The sequence below is a fragment of the Cervus elaphus genome, chromosome 12 (genome assembly GCF_910594005.1).
Source record: "Cervus elaphus chromosome 12, mCerEla1.1, whole genome shotgun sequence".
Lineage (NCBI taxonomy): Eukaryota > Metazoa > Chordata > Mammalia > Artiodactyla > Cervidae > Cervus > Cervus elaphus.
The window spans coordinates 71,354,331-71,376,490 of record NC_057826.1 but is presented as its reverse complement, the minus strand read 5'-3'; the positions used below and the strand labels follow the sequence as shown (position 1 = coordinate 71,376,490).

At 42.8% G+C, this 22,160-nt stretch overlaps 1 protein-coding gene across 13 annotated transcripts in view; it reads right to left on the bottom strand.

Annotated features, from left to right (window-relative positions):
• RYR3 (ryanodine receptor 3) overlaps positions 1-22,160 on the bottom strand; it is a 548,224-nt gene that overhangs the window by 363,463 nt on the left and 162,601 nt on the right. For all 13 annotated transcript variants that reach the window (XM_043919301.1, XM_043919310.1, XM_043919307.1 and 10 more), the window contains exon 2: positions 4,100-4,219. In XM_043919301.1, the coding sequence (XP_043775236.1) occupies positions 4,100-4,219 (120 nt within the window). The remainder of the gene's footprint in view (positions 1-4,099; positions 4,220-22,160) is intronic.

Genomic DNA, 22,160 nt, shown 5'->3' with positions numbered 1-22,160 from the left:
AAAAGATCATCAGTACTTCAAAGAAAGCTGTCTATTTGTGATTCCCCAAGTGTGAGGATCCTTGTATCAGGGGTGGTCCTTCAAAAGCTAGGCCTGTGGAGTTGTTACGAGATACATCAGCTCCTGTGGTGCAGAGCCTTTTAAGCCATGGTGGACTCCACACCTGCCTGATACGAGCCTTGTCTCTTTGAACCCGAGCTGTCATTTGGGGTGGGGATTCAGAAGGCAGACCCTGGAGGCTGCAAGGATTTCTGCAGAAGTGCCTGACACTTCCCAGCAGGCAAGCTGTGGCTCTTGTCCTACTAAGCAGACTGAGGTCTACCAGCATCTTCTGAGTCTGGATACTAAGTTGAACCAAAGGCAACCTCTTGGTGGACACTGCAGATACAACATAGATGAGACACAATATTAAGAACTAGAGGAAAAATAGTCAATTCCTGATTCCTGGGAATACATTTTCCATTTAAAAATGACTGTCAATATGTAACAGAAATTGCCACTGGGAATCTGCTATATGACTCAGGGAACTCAAACCCAGGCTCTGTAACAACCTAGAGGTGTTGGGATGGGGAGGGAGGTGGGAGGGATGTTCAAGAGGGAGGGGACATAGGTATAACGATGGCTCATTCGTGTTGATGCTTGGCAGAAACCAACACAATTCTGTAAAGCAATTACCCTCCAATTAAAAATAAATAATTTTTTTAAATGACCATCAATAAGCATTTGCTGCTATTGATAAAAACAGAGATGCAACATTTCCCTTCAATGTTGCCTGGTCCCTGGTTTCAACACTGAGTCTTCCCTACAAAACAAAATACCTTTTAACTCCTCACACTGTGCTTATTTGAATGGAAACCTGAATAAGGGTGCTTCTGTGAATTAATATCTGCAATTTCAGGGGCCTTCAGAAAAGGCCATGACAAGCAAAGCTCAAAGTCACAAGGATTCTCCCAAGTGCTCAGCAGTTCCTGGTTTATAGTAGGTGTTGCTATTCTAAAATTTTTGCTTCCTGTATTTCTACCCTCTTGCTCCTTGCTTCAATATGACCTCTTTTTTTCTCAGAACTTGTACACAGAGAATATCTTTTAAGTACCTTATCTCATGCCTTCTTTCTCTGAGGTCTTCCTTCTCCCTAGAGTTCATCTCAATTTTACCTCTCTGAGTCCCAACTAAGTTGAAATACCCTTGACTGGGGTGGCCCAAGGTCACCAGCTGGCTCTGTTGCCAGTTGATAAGAGTGACATTTGAGGTCTGCACATTATACTGTTTGCCAGGCTTGGGAAAAAACACACCTTCTCATTTCATTGCATGGTTAACATTAGCGTCCAAGAGCCTAAGAATGGCATCGTTGGTTGTGAAATCTGATGGTAGAGAATTAGGAGAAATATCTAGAAAAAAAGGGAGGGAGCAGGACAGAAGAGGTGTGCGCATAGCTGGAGCTGAATATAGGAAAGCCTGAAGCCACATAAAATAGGTTAATCTAGCAGGCTGCTCCCAGTAGTGGTGACAGGAAATTCTGAAGACCTAGCTATCCTTTCCATAAACTTATCCTATTTTTCTGTGAGAAGCCCTCATGGTGCACTTTCCTCATACTATATACAGAAGAGACACACACTCATGCAAAGATAGTATGGGTGCCAACTCTAACAATTGGTTTATCCTTTTGGAATACCAATTTAATGTTGTTTATACTCTGATGCCATGAATTCTTCTCCTGGACAATACTCCAGGAAGCAAAAGTAAACCAACAAAACCACGTACATGAATTTTTCTTTAATAACCATGAAGATTACATAGCAATATGGAACTGGCTGAAATGTGAAGGAAAAAAGGCAGAATGTCTGAATATCCACTATGAGTGTGACTGAAAATATATGGGTACATGTGGACAAAGGCCAGAGTGAAAAACAAAAATGAAAGTATTTGTGATAGGGAATACAGTCATAGATGACAAATTTCTTAGAAAACTTCTTCAGTTGTGTTAACTTGTTTTAAATTTAAAATGAAAAACCAAAATAAGAACAGTCAAGTGGGTGTTAGGAAGGGTTTTTCTCATCCCTAATGCACTTCTGAGTGGCATGGGTTATTATTACACCTGAGGGAAGCAAAGAATTCTTAGGTTATGATATATAATTCTCTTTAATTTGTTTTAGGTAATCTGGGCTAAGTACTAGTAAATCACAATAGCCAAGGGTTAAATAGAGTTTACACTGTGCTAGGTGGTTCACAAATACTAATTTAAATCCTAATAACAACATTCTTAAGTTGTTACTATTAAATTCCATTAAGCAGATGAAGAAAACGAAGTTCAGAAAGGTGAGGTACCTTGCTCAAGGCCCTAGCTTAGCTGGTGAATGGTAAACACAGGATTCAGACTCAGAGTCTGGCTCCAGAGTGATGCCCTAAACCCATATCCTACACCCTACTCAATGGATGACTAGAAAATGGTACCATGGGTTTCTGATTCAGACCAATGTCCTTTCCATTACACCAGACTGCATCTTATCTGGAAGATGAGAAAGCTGGAAACAAGATTGAGTGACTTGCTCATGGTCACATGATGAGCTAATGGCTGAAAATCAACTTCTTGACTTATAATCTAATGATTTTCCTATTATCCCAGACTGCTGGGAACGAAGAGAAAAATACCTAGCTAAGAGCAAAAGTAAATGAGGAAAGACCTCAGGGAAATCAAACCTAAGACCTCTAAAAGATAAAAATCTTCTTTGTCTCTTTGCTCTGCCATTTATTTGAATGTGATTCTGTCCTTCGTCCTACTGACAGATGTCTGCGCTCATGGACCAGGGACTTCCCTACATGGGAGGGAGGCAAGTGATGAAGCCCAGAGGGGCTTCAGGGAGGCGTGGCCACCACGGGGCACACTTGATGTTCTAGGATTTGGCCAAACTGCATGTGTCTGTGCTGTACATGTTAACACGGAGCAATGACATACTAATCAGGCGGCTTTGCTGGAAAATATAACCATTTTCTGATTTAAAATAGTCTATAGGAAAAACTGAGTATGGGGGGGTATGATGGATAATTGTGTGCCAACTTGGTTAGACTATAGTATTCAGTCATTTAATCAAACACCAATCAAGGTTTTGATGTGAAGATACTTTGTACATATAATTAACATCTACAATCAGTTGGCTTTAAAAGGGATTATTACCCTTGATAATGTGGGTGGGCCTTCCCCAATCATTCAAACGCCTTATGAATAAAACCTGAGGTTTCTAGGAGGAAAAAAACGTCTGCCTTAAGACAGATTCAACTCTGGAGTTTTCTAGTTGATCTGATCTATGGATTTCAGATTTCCCAGCCCTCAAAATTGCATAAGTCACTTCCTTAAAATAAATCTGTATCCATCCATCCACCCATCCATCCAGCTATCCAGAAAAAGGAAGAGATCCTATTGCTTCCGTTTCTCTAGAAAACCCTGACTGATATAAAGGTCTTTCTGGGACTGCAAAGTACTGTGAGAATACGGGGCACACAGATCCACCTGACATACGGCTTGTGAAAAGGAGAAAGCAAAGGAAAATGGAGGAAGCAGTTTCACTGAGGAGAGATAACAGTACATGGCACCACGCAGGCGGGACCAGAGCGAACGTCCCTCTCTGCCCCTGGGTCAGAGCAGGCAGTTACAACCACCTCAGCACAGTCGCAACTGAAAGTGATGAGCTTGCTGTGAGACACAGGCCCAAGGACCCATGAATCGCTGAAGCAATAAAACAATAGCTGGGAGTAAAGAAAACACACTCAGATTTCTAGGAATTAACAACAAGGAAGGTGTTTGGGGAGTAATAAAAGCATCTTCTCCCTGAGGACTGACAGTGACCTCCAGGCGTCCCCCATGTACTGCTGAACACTTAAGGACAGGTACTATTAATTCTTTGCATTCCTCTGGGCTTCCACTGTACAACTTTCTAGGCTGGGGAGAGTTATGGGATCTGCTTCCCATTTCAAAGATAAGTATATCTTTCGAATTTCTTCCTTACCACCCTCATCACCCTCATCATCACTTCCCAGAAGTCCCACCCCCGACAAGCACTTGGGAGGCCAAGAGGGAAGGTGCAGGGCAGATGGGCAGTCTCACCTTGGCTTCTGATGTGGGTTCCAAGAAGCACAGGCGATTCCCAAGTCCCTCGGCTGCCAGGCAGAACTTCCTCTGCTCCTTGTGAACGTTGGCGATGCACTGGAGGACCACTTCATCTTCCTGCCAGGGGAACAGAGACCCATGTGAGGAGCAAGGGACTACCTCCCAACACATAGCCAAGCCCCTAAGGCACCTGCTGCATCTTCATCAGGTCCACTGAGGGGCACATACTTTTGATTATTAGATAAAGGAGAGTTTGTTCCTCGCATGGCATACCTGCGTTCCTCCCCTGAGTCAGGATTCTACTCAACTCTGGGGAGCAGGGTAGCAAGGACTTGGAACAGAGGTACTACTTAAGTTCACAGTGTGAGCCTCACTTCTGAAATGCACAAACTGCACACCATCCAGGTAAGCAGTGGATTTCAACCCTTGAGGGAACCTTAAACTAAACCTAAGCACTTTCTCCAAATAAACAATTAAACAATGAGGGAAATTGAGATGGCGGCAGAGATCAGAGGGAGGCAGGATCTGTGGAGGGAAGGTCCATTCTATGACAGGCTGGAAAGAGACATGTTTTGTTGGAGGAGAGGGATGTATGCAGTGGAAACACATATGCCGGAGATGACAGAGGAGGCTGTGGAGGGTACCAGCAGATGCCTTTAATTTTAACTTCTCTTTTTATACTGAGTTATCGTTGACTGACAATGTGGTGTTAGTTTCAGGTGTACACCGAAGTGACTCAGCTAAACATAAACATATATAGCACAGGGAACTCTACTCAATATTCTGTAATAATCTATATGGGAAAGGGGATGCCTTTTAGATATGCATCTAAGGAAGACTAAAAGGGAAGGAAGACAGAGAGAAGCCTTGAGGATCCAGGCTGGAAGGAGGAGTCAACAAATAGAAGAGCCACTCTGAACTCCCAAGGAGGGGACCTTCCTCCTAGGCGGCAGCCTCAAAAGCAGCCCTCCTCCAATTGCAAACACCTTGTTGGAGTGGCATTCCTCTGCTTGATGGTTCAGAAATGAGGCTGACTTCCATTTACAGGAACATGATCACCCCCTGCACAACCCTGCCTGAGGATGAGAGGCAAACCTCTTCCTTACCCATCTCTCCATCCTTGCTCCTCCAACCTGTCAGTCCACATGCTCTCTCGCCACCACCACTTGACCTCGGGTTTCAAACACCAAAGACGACTTCCAGGCATGGCTGAATTAAAGGGGGAACCAGAGGAGCGCCAGGTGGAAATGCTTCTTCTCAGCGCTTGCTCTCCTGTTCCCCATCTCACTCCCAGATCCCCTTGTGTTAGCGTCAATCCTATTCTCCAGTATTGGAAAGGCACGCTAAATAGACATGATTTTTCTTCCACTGTGCCTACAACACATCTAGTCACATGGAAAAATGAAATCCTCTATGTGGTGGGAACATGAAGAGATTCAATAGGACCAACCCCCACAAAGAGGTCTGCAATGCCCAGGGATTGGCCAGGGGCGATAGGGAAATTTGAGACGTCACAAATCACAGACATATCAGGTGAACATTGAGGGAATAAAAAAGGCTCCATACTTTCGCTATCCCTGAAATGTCACTGTTCATCACTAAATTGAGTCAGTAATAAATTCAAGTCTCTGCTTCAGAATTCAGTCTTCATTTGAGCTGAGACAGGAGAGAACTCCAGAATATCACTTCTCTCGAAATGTGGGCTCAGGGGGATCTCTGAAAAAAATGAAGTTTTTCCCCAGGCAGAGTCTCCCCTAGATCCCAGGGCCATTACCATCCCCCTGGGGGGGCACAGGGAATGGGGGAGGATTCTGAGTTGTCAAAAACTTCAGAAAGGTGACACAAAACAGGGACATGGGAGTTAAATGGTCTGTACTGCAAGAGGCAGTCCTCAAAACACATAATTTTCCATCCAAAGCGTCAAGAAGACCCCTTGTTGAGAAATAATTTAAGTATCTCCCACCCGCGTACCATTCGCCAGTGGAAACAGGCATTTGGAAATCTCAGAACTCGATCTATGGACCAGATTTCTCACAAACAAAGGGAAAGTCAACAAAGTTTTCTTTATAACATGTGTCTTAGAGAATCTCTTTCCATGATCTCCTTTCCCAAGTTCTTTCTACTCTCAAGTGCCCAAACCATTTGGCACTAGCTGCCCTGGGGGTCTATCTGTCTTCTGAAATTGACCTGTGCTATAATTCACATCCTCATAACCTAGGCTACCAATCAACTCATGAAATAAAGGAACTGCCCTAGCTCACTAACCACTTCCCGAAAAGAACTCACATACAGGCACCATCCAAGTCAGCATTCTGGGGGATACACGTGACTGTGAGACTTGGGGCCAACTTACCCTTCTCCAAACACGTTCACTTTTTCCCACCTGCTGTCTGGAACTGTACACTGTGGACGGACCTGGCTGTAGATGCCACTTGGCACGGCAGCCTGTACCTGCCTTCCCTCCAGACAGCAGCTATGAGCACCACAAACCTTCAACAGACAGACGTCTGGAACCAGAGAGTGCTTGATGCAGAAATCTTTGCACCATTTGGAATCATGAGATGAGTTAATTTAACCCATTTCATTAATTCTCCCACTCCCTAGTGAAACACGTTACACAACCCCCTCTAGGCCATTACCAACTCTATCTAGTTTACTAATCCTTATACTGATGCATGCTTTCTCCCCTCTTGTTAGCTCCCTTCCTTTATCCCTTTGCTTGAAAGCAAAGCTGGGGATTTCCAGAAAATGCTATTTCCGAGGAAGCCCCTTTAACTGAAGGCTGCAAATTCTCCCACTTTTGTTATCTTTTCTTCCAGAAGCTCGAGCTCCCCTCACAATCCTCAGTGCCAATGCAGATGATTACTCTTCTACTCAGATGCCAAAAATCTTCTATTTTGAGACACATGATAGCCAATCTCCACATCTTCTTTGGCAGTCTATCAACAGACTAGTTACTTCTCCCATCCTTTATCTGACTCTTAATAACAATCAGGTAATTTGATAAACACTTTTGTGTGAACTCAACTCACATTTATTGAGTACCTTCCAAGGGCAAAGAATTCTTCCAGGATATCATGAAGTACACCAGGTCTTGTAAGAGGTGATCTGTTAATATTGTAATAATGGAGCTGACACCTGACAGGCAAGCCCAGAGCCTTTCTCCACTCTGCTTTACTCATCATCTCAAGTAATTTCAAGGATCTTGTGGACAGTCTATTAGAAATGAATCAGTTCAGTTCAGTTGCTCAGTCGTGTCCGACTCCTTGCGACCCCATGGACTGCAGCACACCAACTCCCTATCCATCACCAACTCCCGGAGTTTACTCAAACTCATGTCCATTGAGTCAGTGATGCCATCCAACCATCTCATCCTCTGGCATCCCCTTCTCCTCCTGCCTTCAATTTTTCCCAGCATCAGGGTCTTTTCAAATGAACCAGCTCTTCGCATCAGGTGGCCAAATGATTGGAGTTTCAGCTTCAAGATCGGTCCTTCCAATGAACACCCAGGGCTGATATCCTTTAGGATGGACTGGTTGGATCTCCTTGCAGTCCAAGGGACTCTCAAGAGTCTTCTCCAACATCACAGTTCAAAAGCATCAATTCTTTGGCACTCAGCTTTCTTTATAGTCCAACTCTCACATCCATACATGACCACTGGAAAAACCAGAGCCTTGACTAGACAGACCTTTGTCAGCAAAGTAATGTCTCTGCTTTTTAACATGCTATCTAGGTTGGTCATAACTTTTCATCCAAGGAATAAGCGTCTCTTTATTTCATGGTTGCAGTCACCATCTGCAGTGATTTTGGAGCCCAAAAAAATAAAGTCTGACACTGTTTCCACTGTTTCCCCATCTATTTGCCATGAAGTAATGGGACCAGATGCCATGATCTTTGTTTTCTGAATGTTGAGCTTTAAGCCAACTTTTTCACTCTCCTCTTTCACTTTCATCAAGACGCTCTTTAGTTCTTCTTTGCTTTCTACCATAAGGGTGGTGCCATCTGCATATCCGAGGTTATTGACATTTCTCCCACCAATCTTGATTCCAGCTTGTGCTTCATCCAGCCCAGCGTTTCTCATGATGTACTCTGCATGTAGGTTAAATAAGCAGGGTGACAATATACAGCCTTGATGTACTCCTTTTCCTATTTGGAACCAGTCTGTTGTTCCATGTCCAGTTCTAACTGTTGCTTCCTGACCTGTGTACAGAGTTCTCAAGAGGCAGGTCAAGTGGTCTGGTATTCCCATCTCTTTAAGATTTTCCAGTTAACTGTGATCCACACAGTCAAAGGCTTTGGCATAGTTAATAAAGCAGAAATAGATGTTTTTTTCTGAAACTCTCTTGCTTTTACGATGATCCAGCAGATGTTGGCAATTTGATCTCTGGTTCCTCTGCCTTTTCTAAAACCAGCTTGAACATCTGGAAGTTCACGGTTCACATATTGTTGAAGCCTGGCTTGGAGAATTTTGAGCATTACTATACTAGTATGTGAGATGAGTGCAATTGTGCGGTGGTTTGAACATTCTTTGGCATTGCCTTTCTTAGGGATTGGAATGAAAACTGACCTTTTACAGTCCTGTGGCCACTGCTGAGTTTTCCAAATTCAAAATGAATACCTTGACCTAATGATTGCCCCTCTGTTTTGGTAACACATTCTAATGAACCTTTCTTGTCATGACATAGAATGAATCCAGTTCTAAAATCCAAAACTGGACTTTTACTCTACAGATGCATTCTTCTCTCTTGCTTGCTTTCTCATTGCACTATTCTTGCTTTCTCTTTCAGCAAATTGGCCAGTTCCAAGAGGGCACACTGCCATCATCATTATTTTCTCCACCCCAGCAAGGAAAATGATTGATTTTTTTGAAAGAGAAAATACAACAACTTTGATGTTTGGGGAGTTTTAAAAATATTGTGTACTAACTCATATAAGTAGAATCTAGAAAAATGGTATAGATGATTTATTTACAAAGTAAAAATCAAGACATAGAGAACAAATGTATGGATACCAAGGGGGAAAAGGGGCGTGGGATGAATTAGGAGATCGGGATTGACATATATACATACTGTTGATACTACGTACAAGATAGATACCCAATGAGAACCTAACTATATAGCATAGAGAACTCTACTCGCCGCTTAGCCGTGACCTAAATGGGAAGGAAATTCAGTTCAGAGGGGATATATGTATACATGAATATATATGAATCAGTCCAGCTGATTCATGTTGCTGTACCACAGAAATGGACACCACAGTGTAAAGCAACCACACTCCAATAAAAATTAAAACAAACAATAAATAAATTTATGAGGGTTATTTTTGGTAACATTCTCAACTTGTTTGAACCTTGCTTCACTGAAACACAATCATAATTTTTTTCCTTTTTCATAGGACTAACAGCAGACTTAACTCAGTCACTATCAAGTAATAATAGCTTCTATCTATAATAAAAAGAGAGCACTAAAGGGAAGAAAGCAGTAGGCTTGGAGGGCATAATAATAAGAAACAGTAAGACCTTTCAGACCCAGCCTCTGTCCTTGGGTGGGCATTATGGATCTCCTGGGTCCCCAGGAAATAATCTGCATAAGAGCACAGAAGGTTTTCCTTCTTTTTACCAAATAAGTCAAAAGGTCTCTGCCTGGCTTTCAAAATGTCTCCACCATTGAGTTCTCCCCTCCACCTTTTGTCTTATCTTACTTCATTCCTATTGCCTACTGTCTCCTAGTGTGTGAGATGAGTGCAATTGTGCGGTAGTTTGAGCATTCTTTGGGATTGCCTTTCTTAGGGACTGGAATGAAAATTGACCTTTTCTAGTCCTGTGGCCACTGCTGAGTTTTCCAAATTTGCTGGCATATTGAGTGCAGCACTTTCACAGCATCATCTTTCAGGATTTGAAATAGCTCAACTGGAATTCCATCGCATCCACTAGCTTTGTTCATAGTGATGCTTCCTAAGGCCCACTCGATTCCTAAGGCATTCCAGGATGTCTGGCTATAGGTGAGTAATCATACCATCATGATTATATGGGTCATAAAGATCTTTTTTCTACAGTTCTTCTGTGTATTCTTGCCACCTCTTCTTAATATCTTCTGCTTCTGTTAGGTCCATACCATTTCTGTCCTTTATTGAGCCCATTTTTGCATGAAATGTTCCCTTGGTATCTCTAATTTTCTTGAAGAGATCTCTAGTCTTTCCCATTCTATTGTTTTCCTCTATTTCTTTGCACTGATCCCTGAGGAAGGCTTTCTTATCTCTCCTGGCTATTCTTTGGAACTCTGCATTCAAATGGGACTATCTTTCCTTTTTGCTTCTCTTCTTTTCACAGCTATTTGTAAGGCCTCCTCAGACAACCATTTTGCCTTTTTGTATTTCTTTTCCATGGGGATGGTCTTAATCCCTGTCTCCTGTACAATGTCACGAACCTCTATTCATAGTTCATCAGACTCTCTGTCTATCAGATCTAGTCCCTTAAATCTATTTCTCACTTCCACTGTATAGTCATGAGGGATTTGTTTTAGGTCATACCTGAATGGTCTAGTGGTTATCCCTACTTTCTTCAGTTTAAGTCTGAATTTGGCAATAAGGAGTTCATGATCTGAAAGTAATGCTCAAAATTCTACAAGTCAGGCTTCAACAATACATGAACCGAGAATTTCCATATGTTCAAGCTGGTTTTAGAAAAGGCAGAAGAACCAGAGATCAAATTGCCAATATTAGCTGGATCATCAAAAAAGCAAGAGAGTTCCAGAAAAGCATCTATTTCTGCTTCATTGACTACGCCAAAGCCTTTGACTGTGTGGATCACAATAAACTGTGGAAAACTCTGAAAGAGATGGGAATACCAGACCACCTGACCTGCCTCTTGAGAAACCTATATGCAAGTCAGGAAGCAACAGTTAGAATTGGACATGGAACAACAGACTGGTTCCAAATAGGAAAAGGAGTACGTCAAGGCTGTATACTGACACCCTGCTTATTTAACTTCTATGCAGAGTACATCATGAGAAACGCTGGGCTGGAAGAAGCACAAGCTGGAATCAAGATTGCTGGGAGAAATCTCAATAACCTCAGATATGCAGATGACACCACCCTTGTGGCAGAAAGTGAAGAAGAACTAAAGAGCCTCTTAATGAAAGTGAAAGAGGAGAGTGAAAAAGTTGGCTTAAAGCTCAACATTCAGAAAACTAAGATCATGGCATCTGGTCCCATTACCTCATGGGAAATAGATGGGGAGACAGTGGAAACAGTGTCAGACTTTATTTTTTTGGGCTCCAAAATCACTGCAGATGGTGATTGCAGCCATGAAATTCAAAGACGCTTTACTCCCTGGAAGGAAAGTTATGACCAACCTAGATAGCATATTAAAAAGCAGAGACATCACTCTGCCAACAAAGGTCTGTCTAGTCAAGGCTATGGTTTTTCCCGGGGTCATGTATGAATGTGAGAGTTGGACTGTGAAGAAGGCTGAGTGGCGAAAAATTGATGCTTTTGAACTATGGTGTTGGAGAAGACTCTTGAGTGTCCCTTGGACTGCAAGGAGATCCAACCAGTCCATCCTAAAGGAGATCAGTCCTGGGTGTTCATTGGAAGGACTGATGCTGAAGCTGAAACTCCAATGCTTTGGCCACCTCATGCAAAGAGCTGACTCACTGGAAAAGACCCTGATGCTGGGAGGGATTGGGAGCAGGAGGAGAAGGGGATGACAGAGGATGAGATGGCTGGATGATATCACCGACTCGATGGGCATAGGTCTGAGTAAACTCCGGGAGTTGGTGATGGACAGGGAGGCCTGGCGTGCTGCGGTTTAGGGGGTCGCAAAGAGTCAGACACGACTGAGCGACTGAACTGAACTGAACCGTCTCCTAAATAAGTCTTGCTCAAAGATCATGGAATGCTCCTCTTTAAATCCCTCCCTTCCTTCCTTCAACTCCATATTCTCCTAGTTCTCCTCCCTTTTGATGGATCCTTCCCATGTTTCCTTTCTCCTGCCACCCCCAAATATAGGGATCACTCAAGAATGGGCCTTTGTCATTTTCCCTCAGCAATCTCACCCATTCTTCAGGCTTCCAGCTTTATTCTGAGAGTCATTAGGCCATCTGTACCTACAGTGGGGCTAGTGATAAAAAACCTGCTTGCCAATGTAGGAGGCATAAGAGATGAGGGTTTGATCCCTGGGTTGGGAAGATCCCGTGGAGAAGGGCATAGCAACCCACTCTAGTATCCTTGCCTGGAGAATCCTATGGACAGCAGAGCCTGGTGGGCTACAGTCCATAGGGTTGCAAAGAGTCAGTCATGATTGAAGCAACTTAGCACACACATACTCTCACACACCTCCAACCTGATGGCATTCTATAGTTCCAAATCTCCACCTGTTGATCCATGGACTTCTCAATACCCCAAACCAATATGTTCTGTTGTATCAAAAGGCTTCCTTTTCCATGTATTCATCTTTTTATTGTTTCCTCTATTTGTCAATGAGTATCCAACCCCTCTGCAGGCCAGGCTCAAACACCATCACCTCCTATCTGAGTCTTCTCTCCCTCCTCTTCTGCAACATATGGACCAGAGGAAGCAGACACTGGAGCTCTAGAGTTCAGGACAAGGCCATAACAATACCCAAAGCAGTCTTCCTCTGGTCTTTTACAGGAGGCACAGCCCTGACCTCATCATTTTCCTGATGAAAATCCACAATGACTCTCTACACTGTCCACAAAACAAACATAAATTTCTAAACCAGTATATGAGGACCTCCACTTTCCAACTTCTTCCCTACAGGTGTCTTTGCCATCTCTACCTCCATGCCCTTACTCATGCCATCTCTAATTCTGAAGTTGCCATGATTTGCTCTGTTTTCCTGTGATCACAGATTTGCTGGCCTCCCAAGCTCAGCTTAAACACCATATTCTTTATGAAGTCCAGGTCACTATGCCTCTCTTGCCAAACTTCCATAGCAAATATTACCATCCTCTTGCATAATGATTATTCATAATATGCCATATACCCAGTTATGTATTTGGAAATGGCTCACATTTGCTGCTCTCTGGCTGTGTGACAGGCACTGTGTTTTATGCACAATAACCCATTTAAACTTCATGTCAATGCTATGATGTACGTACTATTGTAATCTCCACGTGACAGATGAGAAGTCCCTGTGCAGAGCAGTTAAGTAACTTGCCTAAGGTCTCCTGGTGGCAAGGGGTGAAGCCTGGTATCCAGTCTGGATAGACTGTATGCACGTTCTTTTTCTCAGCTTCTCTCAGTTGGCCATTTACCCCTTGAAGGCAGAGTCCCCATCTGGTTCACCTTTACACCTGTTGGGATATTCACAAGCATGGTGCCTTATCATGCATCCAATTATAACTTATTAAGTGGGAGTGTTTCCACCTTCCAACCCCAGTTAATTACAAACTCTGAGAGCAGAAAACAGCTTCCCCATCCAAGCTAGGAAGGTAATGTGCTTGGTAAAATCATGTTGGCTGACTGGAATATGAAATCTGATTAAAAGAAGAGATTACTCTCATGGAACAATAGTTTTTGTAGAAGGGGTGACTGCTTCACTGATGAGTCAGAACTGAGTAAACTCATAAAAAGAAAATAGATATTGACATAAAGAAGGAATGGGGAAAAAGCCATAATGAGGCTTTGGAGTCCATTTCAAAATTTCTTAGTTTCTGTTGCTTAATTTTTATTGCTGATAATAATAACCATTCATTCTATACAAGACACTCTGCTGAAATCTAACCTCCCCTCCTAGATTATGTAACACTCATAACAACACAACCATTCTAAGAATAAGGAAACCAAAGCTCTAAGGAATTAGCTAATTTTAATGAATATACATTTAATGAACAGTCACTATGTGTCACCATGTTCCAGGACCTCAGTTTAGCCCTTACAACTTCCCCATAAAGTTGGTACTAATATTCTCTCTATTCATAGATAAAGAGGCTGAAGCATAGAGAGCTTAATTAACTTGCCTAGCACCACACCACATGTAAGTAACAGATTTCAACCTTGAACCTGGGATTACATGCATCAGGAGCCTGTCCTCCTGATCATGATGCCAAAACAGCTCTTGACTCCAAGAGACTGACCTTAGCAATAGATTTGAAATACGTCTTCCTGATTCTAAGGCCCACAGTGATGGTGTTGATAAAAATAGATATATCCTGGCCCTCTCACATGGTGATCCAACTTCAAAAAGTAACCAAATCAGAGAGCATGATGCCAGAGAGAACAGTCAGAGAACTTAACATCAAATAAAAATCAAATCTCTCAGTGTCCCATGACTATAACAATGGAAGGAGTGAACATCATCCCTAAACTTGTAGCAGTGGGGGGAAATGACTAAAATCCAAGGTATATCATATATCAGCAACCCCCCAAGCCATGTGGTTCACAAGTGCTGGCTATTCCTGTCATAGCTCCAGCCTGGGTGGTGCTGAGTGATTGTCCCTGAACAAGAATATACAGCCTTTGGCTCTCTTGGCTGAGACGTCATATTATCACAGGTTGCCTCTGACAAAGTTCTTCCCATACCCCGCTAGAAAATCCCGAACTTGAAAATGAATGGAGCTTGCCTATTCTATTCCTACTGCTTCTTTCTTACACCCCGACTCCCAGCATCAGGGCCAGAGAAGGTCTGTGTTTGCCATCTCGGAGTTGATGGACGGGGGCACCCTGGTTCCGTCTCTTCTCTCTGGGTCATTTGCAGAGGACTCTTTGGGACAAAATGAAATGGCTGAGAGCCCTATTTAAGGTCGATCGTTAGGCAGTTGATGACAGCCCTATAGTTAGCCGTGCACATCACTGGTACTGAGAAGCTCGTGAGCGGGTGCATGTGGGACAGGGTGCAGTCCAGCAGATTTCATTGTCCACATTTAAGCACAGACAGGACTGCAGAGGACAATCCACAACCATTTATTGCTTTAAAAAGGAATATGTGGCCTCGCCACTCTTCTTGAACAGCAGCACTATTTTGGGAACTGATACAGTTAGAGCTACCTGCTAAATATATATACAGACACGGGTGAGAGAGCTTATTCCAAGGCTTTACCCCAAAGCATCTCTTAAATGAAAAATAAGTGGGTTATTGGGATGATAGGACCATCTACAGACTGTTTCATAAGGATTAACAGCACTGGTGGTCTACTGTGTCCTAGGTATCAATCATTTTAACTATTTGCTTCCTGAGATTCTAAGCTCCTCAGGGGCAGGAACCTCTCATTTCCCTGTGAATCCTCAGTGTCTGGCACTGAATAGAAAAGCACAGATATTTGTGAATTTAATGAATTCACAATTGAAAACTAGTAATATTAACAACATACTTATATATAAAAATTGCATCATGAAGATATTTCTGCATTTCCTTACTTGTAGAGTCTAGAATGCCAACATGGAAACAGTTGGAATGTTATATAAGGCTCTGTAATGTCCGGTTCACTTCTATTATTATTATTATTATTTTAATTATTATTATTTTTTTTTAATTTTTTTTTTTTGGTCATACATTGATATGAATCAGCCATAGATTTACACGTATTCCCCATCCCGATCCCCCCTCCCACCTCCCTCTCCACCCGATTCCTCTGGGTCTTCCCAGTGCACCAGGCCCGAGCACTTGTCTCATGCATTCCACCTGGGCTGGTGATCTGTTCACTTCTATAATGGCTCAATGAGACCTACAAATATTCTTAATCCCATTTTAAAAATTATTAAGCTACTATCTCTGGTTCCTTACTACTCATTGCTTGTTGCACAATGCAATAAAATGGAAATGCCAGGATCCAAGAGACAAAATTGATAGAGTTGATAACTCCTTCCTTTGTAAAATACAGTCATCATTTGGCTCATAGGGTAGACTTTCTCTTGCATGTTGCTCCTATTCAACAGCATCTCCTTCTCACGTTCCTTGGCTGGCCACGCCTCATCTTCTCCTCTGTAATGCTGCAGCTGTGCCCCCACAATTCTTCTTCAGAGTTCTTTTCCTTACCTGAACTCTCCTCCCTGGTGATATCATTTGGTTTCATGGCTTTAAAAATCATGTGTAGTCATTAATATTGTTATTGTTTAGTCACTAAGTTGTGTCCAAACACTTTGCAACCCCATGTATGCATGTATGTAACCTGCCAGGCTCCTCTGTCCATGGGATTTTCCAGGCAAGAAATACTAGAGTGGGTTGCCATTTCCTTCTGCAGGGGATCTTCCTGACACAGGGATCAAACCCCTGTCTATTGCATTGGCAGGCGGGTTCTTTATCACTGAAGCTGCCAAGGAAGCTCCAGTCATTAATACTAATGACTCTCAGATCTGTATAACCTGCTTAAACTTCTTTTATCTCCAATTGCTTAACAGGTTCAACTCATAATCATGTCCCTTTTATGTTCCTCCTATGGTCTATCTCAGGACATGGCAACTCCATTCTTCAGGTACTCAGGCAAAAGAAAAATCTTGAATTAATTCCTCTTTTTTTTCCTCACCTCACTTCCACACCAGCAACAAATCCTACCAATTCTATCTTCAAAATGTATCTGACTGGACCAGCTTGCATCCTCCTCACCACACCACCTGGTCATGCCATCACCTCTTGACATGATTACTGCAAGCACCTCTGAACTTATTTCCCACTCATATCTCTTCCCTACACACTAGCTACAGGAAGGTTTTTTACTGAGATCCTATCTCCCCACTACCCAAAACTCTTCAGTGGCTTTCTGTCTTAATCAGAAAAATGGTAGGATTCTTACTGTGGTCCTAAGAACAGGCCCACTTGCCTGTGATCTCTCTTCTTTTGCTTGCTTAGTCTCAGCTGCACTGGCCTGGTTCTAGGAGCTTAGATTTTTGAAGCCTGCTCCGCCCTTCCGCCCTTTGCCCTGGCTCTTTCTTTGCCAAGGATGCTCTTCTCCAGTTCCCCGCAGGGCTCCTTCCCTCACTTCCCTTAGGTGTCTGCTCAATGTCAGTTTATCATAGAGGTCCTCCCAATATAAAATTACAGCCCCATTCCCACTCCACACTTTCCACCTTGCTTCATCTGCCTTCCTTCCCCACTAGCACTTACCACCTAAGAACATGTCCTTGTTTGTTTCTTATCTATCCCCTCCTCATTAGACTGTAACCTCCATGGATACTGTTTTGGCACGACTGTATCTCCAGTGTGCAAAACAGTGCCTGGTACAAGGTACATGCGTGTGTGCTCAGCCGCTCGGTCTTGTCTGACTCTTTGTGACCCCACAGACTGTAGCCTGTCAGGCTCCTCCGTCCATGGGATTATCCAGGCAGGAATACTGGAGTGGGTTGCCATTTCCTTCTCCAGGGGATCTTCCCAACCCAGGGATTAAACCTGCATCTCCTGAGTCTTCTGTGTTGGCTGGTGGGTTCTTTACCACTCAGCCATCTGGGAAGCCCCATAAGGTAGGTGCTCAGCCCCAAGAAAAAGACTAGTGGTTTATTCCTTTACAGGAATTGTCCAAACATTCCTCAGACTTGGCTGGGATTAAGGGTTTATGTTAAGGGCCGACAAACAAAAGAAGCAAGCCACAGCCTGCAGGCAGGGACCTGGAATGAGTGTCCTGTTTTCTCTTGACAACTTTTCCCACTGCCAAGAAGACTGAATTTGAAGTCTGATGAGACAGTCAATGCAGCCTCCCCCACGGCTTGGGCCTTTTGGAACTTGCAGAGAAGAAGGCAAAGAGGGAAAGCCTTCCCTGAGTTGATTAGGGAAATCTACAGGCACTAGGGAAATGGCAACCCACTCCAGTGTTCTTGCCTGGAGAATCCAGGGACGGGGAAGCCTGAGGGCTGCCGTTTATGGGGTCGCACAGAGTCGGACACGACTGAAGCGACTTGGCAGCAGCAGCAGTAGGCACTAGGGTTCCCATATGCAATTCACTCCCTCTCAGTTAGATTAGGCTGCTAGCCGACATGGAAGAATGCAGTGACCTGTGACATCTTCTCCAAGAAATAATGGTCAATTTATTTAAATTTCCGATCCTCACAGGGTAGAAAAATAATGATCGAGTTGGTACCAAGCAATTTCAGGCCCCACAGGAAGGTTTGCTTTTTTCCCAGTAAAATTGTACATAACTTTTTTGCACTACATTGCTTTTTTCCCAATAAAATTGTACATACACAATTTCCAATAAAATTGTACATATCTTTGGGGGAAATATTTTGAATATTCTCCCCCAAGCCAAGTGAGTGACCACACCCAGGAGCATACACATACCCCTTTGGTTTCTTTCTTCTTCAGACACATCAGCCGGGGTGAAGAGTGAGTAGAAAAAGCTAGAATACTAAAGCAATCATGATGTTTGATGTATAAGAGGGAGCAAGGGTTGATAATAGTTATAACAGGGAAAGGTAGGTCTCTGGATCTAACATTGCTCTTAACCTAATTTGAAAAAGGTGGGAATGTAAATTGGTGCAGCCACCATGCAGAACAGTGGGAAGGTTCCTTAAAAAACTAAAAATGGAATTATCATATGACTCTGCAATCCCACTCCTGAGCATATATCCAGAGAAAACCATAATTGGAAACTATACGTGCACCCCTATGTTCACTAGAGCACTATTTACAATAGCCAAGAGATGGAAGCAACTTAAATGTCCACCGACAGAGGAATGGATATAGAAGGTACGGTATGTGTATACATATACAGATATAGATATTGGTGGGTGGGTGTGTGTGTGTGTGTATATATATATATATACACAGAATGGAATATTAGCAATAAAAAGAATGAAATCATGCCATTTGCAGCAACATGGATAGACCTAGAAATTATCATATTAAGTGAAGTCAGACAGAAAAGATAAATATCATATGATACCACTTATATGTGGAATCCCCTCTCCAAATGATACAAATGAACTTATTTACAAAACAGAAACAGACTCACAAACTTAGAAAACAAACTTACAGTTACCAAAGGGGAAAGAGGGGAAGGGATAAATTAGGAGACGGGGATGAACATACACACACTACTATATATAAAACAGATAATCAATAAGGACCTACTGTACAGCACTCAGTATCCTGTAATAACCTATCATGAAAAAGAACCTGAAAAAGAATAGACACATTTGTACAGGTGGAGCTAAATCACTTTGCCGTACACCTGAAACCAACACAATATTGTAAATCAATTATACGACAATATAAAATAAAAAGTTTTTAAGCTTTAAAAAAATAACTAGGGAGTTTGAACAGCACACTTTTCAATTTCCCGTGTTTGCATTATAACTGCTGATGCGTTTGCCAGCCACCTTCATCTTGAGAAACCATGAACCTTGAAACCCTAGAAAGAGACAAAGAGTATCCAATTCTGACTCTACCAACAATACCACTGGGAGACCCTGATGAAATGTACAATGATACCTACATTTTTACAATAGATCTAATCTTTAAGTCAGTTTCCTTTACTTTTTGCACTGATTCTGGGATCTTTGGTTTCTGACCTGAGGTAATACACCTCCCTGGGCTATGTAATTCACCTGTGGCAGTTCACCCATTCTAAATCAGATCTTCTAACAATCCCTATGCTTGGGGGAGTGGGCCACAGTACCATCTGCTTCCGTTTCTTAGACATAACCTAAGGATTAAGTTTCTCTCTATTGGCATAAGGTAGTGCTCAGATGGTGAACTCTCTGGAATTTTCCCCTTTAAGATTTGTAGAAAAAGCAAACTAAACTAAAATACCCAACATGTAGCATGTACTCTGTGTGCATACCAACTTACTTACAAGAGGTTGCATCTGAAAGCAAGAACAAAGCATCTAGAAATTTCCATACACAATCTAATAGCTAGGGAACATTGTTCCTTTCTCAAAAAAGATGCTTGATGAAGTTAGCAGACTATAATCAAATTTATGGACTGACATTGAGAAGGAAAGTCTTTGAAAATAGGTCACTTAAAGGCAAAAGAAGTGTTTTCATCATTTAATGGTGCGTAAAACCCTATCAACTGTCCGGGGCTAGTTTCTTTAAAAAATATATCCATTTCGTCCAGTTTCATTCAGTCATGCAAGAAATACTTGTGTGCCTACTGCTGCACCAGATTCTGTTTCATGGCCTGGGATGAAGTGGTATATACAAAGGCGAGGCATCTGCCCTCCTGGAGCCCCCAATCCGAGTGGATGACAATCTATTCATACAGATCGGCTCAAATAGGCTGTAGGTGGCAGTGGTTTGCAGAGACGATGATACAATTCAGAACCAGAATAATCTGAGTAAGACAGAAGAACACAGGAATGTTTGAGATACTTCTCTCTCCTCCCTGACATCCTCTCTGTCCTGACTGAGCTCCTGTATGTGTTTCTATCAGAGAACTGACTCCTCCATATTGTAAATCTTGGATTTCTTGTTAAAATCCCCCTTAACAGATCTTTTTCTGCTTGGCAGGCAAGGATAATATCCTGCTCATCTCCATCTTGTTTGTATGGTATTCCCTGGTGGCTTAGATGGTAAAGAATCTGTCTGCAATGTGGGGGACCTGGGTTCGATCCTTGGGTTGGGAAGATCCCCTGGAGAAGGGTATGGCTACCCACTCCAGTGTTCATGCCTGGAGAATTTCATAGACAGAGGAGCCTGTTGAGCTACAGTTCATGGGGTCATAAGGAGTCAGACACGACTGAGCAGCTTACACTTTCACATTCCACATTAATAACCATATGGCCAACATGCCATAGACGCTTGTTAAATGAAAATCATGAAGGTGGGGAGAAAGGGTGGATCAGAAAGGTGGGTCAGAGCTGAGTAAACAGCTGTGGACCAAGAACACCAAAACCAGACATTGTTCCCGATCATAAGATGCACCTCATGAAAAAGCAGGGGACTCATGAGAACCCAGATAAGCCTGTTTCTATTAACAGGGATCCACCTGGACACAGCTCCTGCAGCAGAACTCAGTGGTTCATTCTCAGAGTCTAATCTGGGGTTAAAAGGTGACTACTATGTGCAAAAACTTCTCATGCTTGATGCTTTCAATTCAGTGAGGATCTTGCCATCACCCATCAGTGAATACACAGCACTGAGGAAAGGTATGTGCTAGTAGGCAAATTAAATACAAGGAGAACCCACCAGGGGCAGGTTTAAAAACTTCATATTTTATACCATTTCAAGAACCTCACTGCCTTAGTCATCAGTATGCACATCGTACAGGCAGAGCCACTTGGGCATAGGCTTAGAAGTGGTAAGTAATGGCCTAGAGTCAGACGTTATTGCTTTTGTTCATCCATTATTCATTAATTTATGAAGTATTCATTAATGCCTATTATACACCATGCACTACTAGGTCCTGAGAAGACAAAAATGCATCCAAGTTAGCGAGTAGGGATTTAAATCTTGTTCAGTGTGATTCCAAACCCACATCCTTCCTTCTGTACCAAGGCCTCTTGGTGAAGAAAGCATTTCAGTAATTTAATAACTGACACCACTCCCACCATGTCATGCTGTTGTTCAATTTCTCACCTTACTAGGGCTGGTGGTGGTATAGCTAGAAGAATTTAATTCAAGGGGTAGTTTCCTCTTTCCTAAATAAGATATAAACACCCAATTGTTTCTTTATCTTAGTCAAGTGCAAATAGAACTTCAAGCCCCAGGGTCATTCTTTTTGCCTACAACCCATCCCTGCCATTCACTACCATACTGTTGATCAGTCGCCAAGTTGTGTCAGACCCTTTGCGACCCCCATGAACTGCAGCATGCCAGGCTTTCCTGCCTTTCACTCCCAGAGTTTGCTCAAATTCATGTCCATTGAGTTGGCTATGCCATCCAACCATCTCAATCTCTGTCGTCCCCTTCTCCTCCTGCCCTCAAGCTTTCCCAGAATCAGGGTCTTTTCCAATGAGTTGGCTCTTCGCATCAAATGGCCAAAGTTCTGGAGCTTTAGCACCAGTCCTTCCAATGAGTATTCAGGGTTGATCTCTTAAGATTGACTGGTTTGATCTCCTTGCTGTCCAAGGGACTCTCAAGGGTCTTCTCCAGTGCCATAGTTTGAAAGCATCAATTCTTTGGTGGTTCACCTTCTTTATGGTCCAGCTCTCACATCTGTACATGA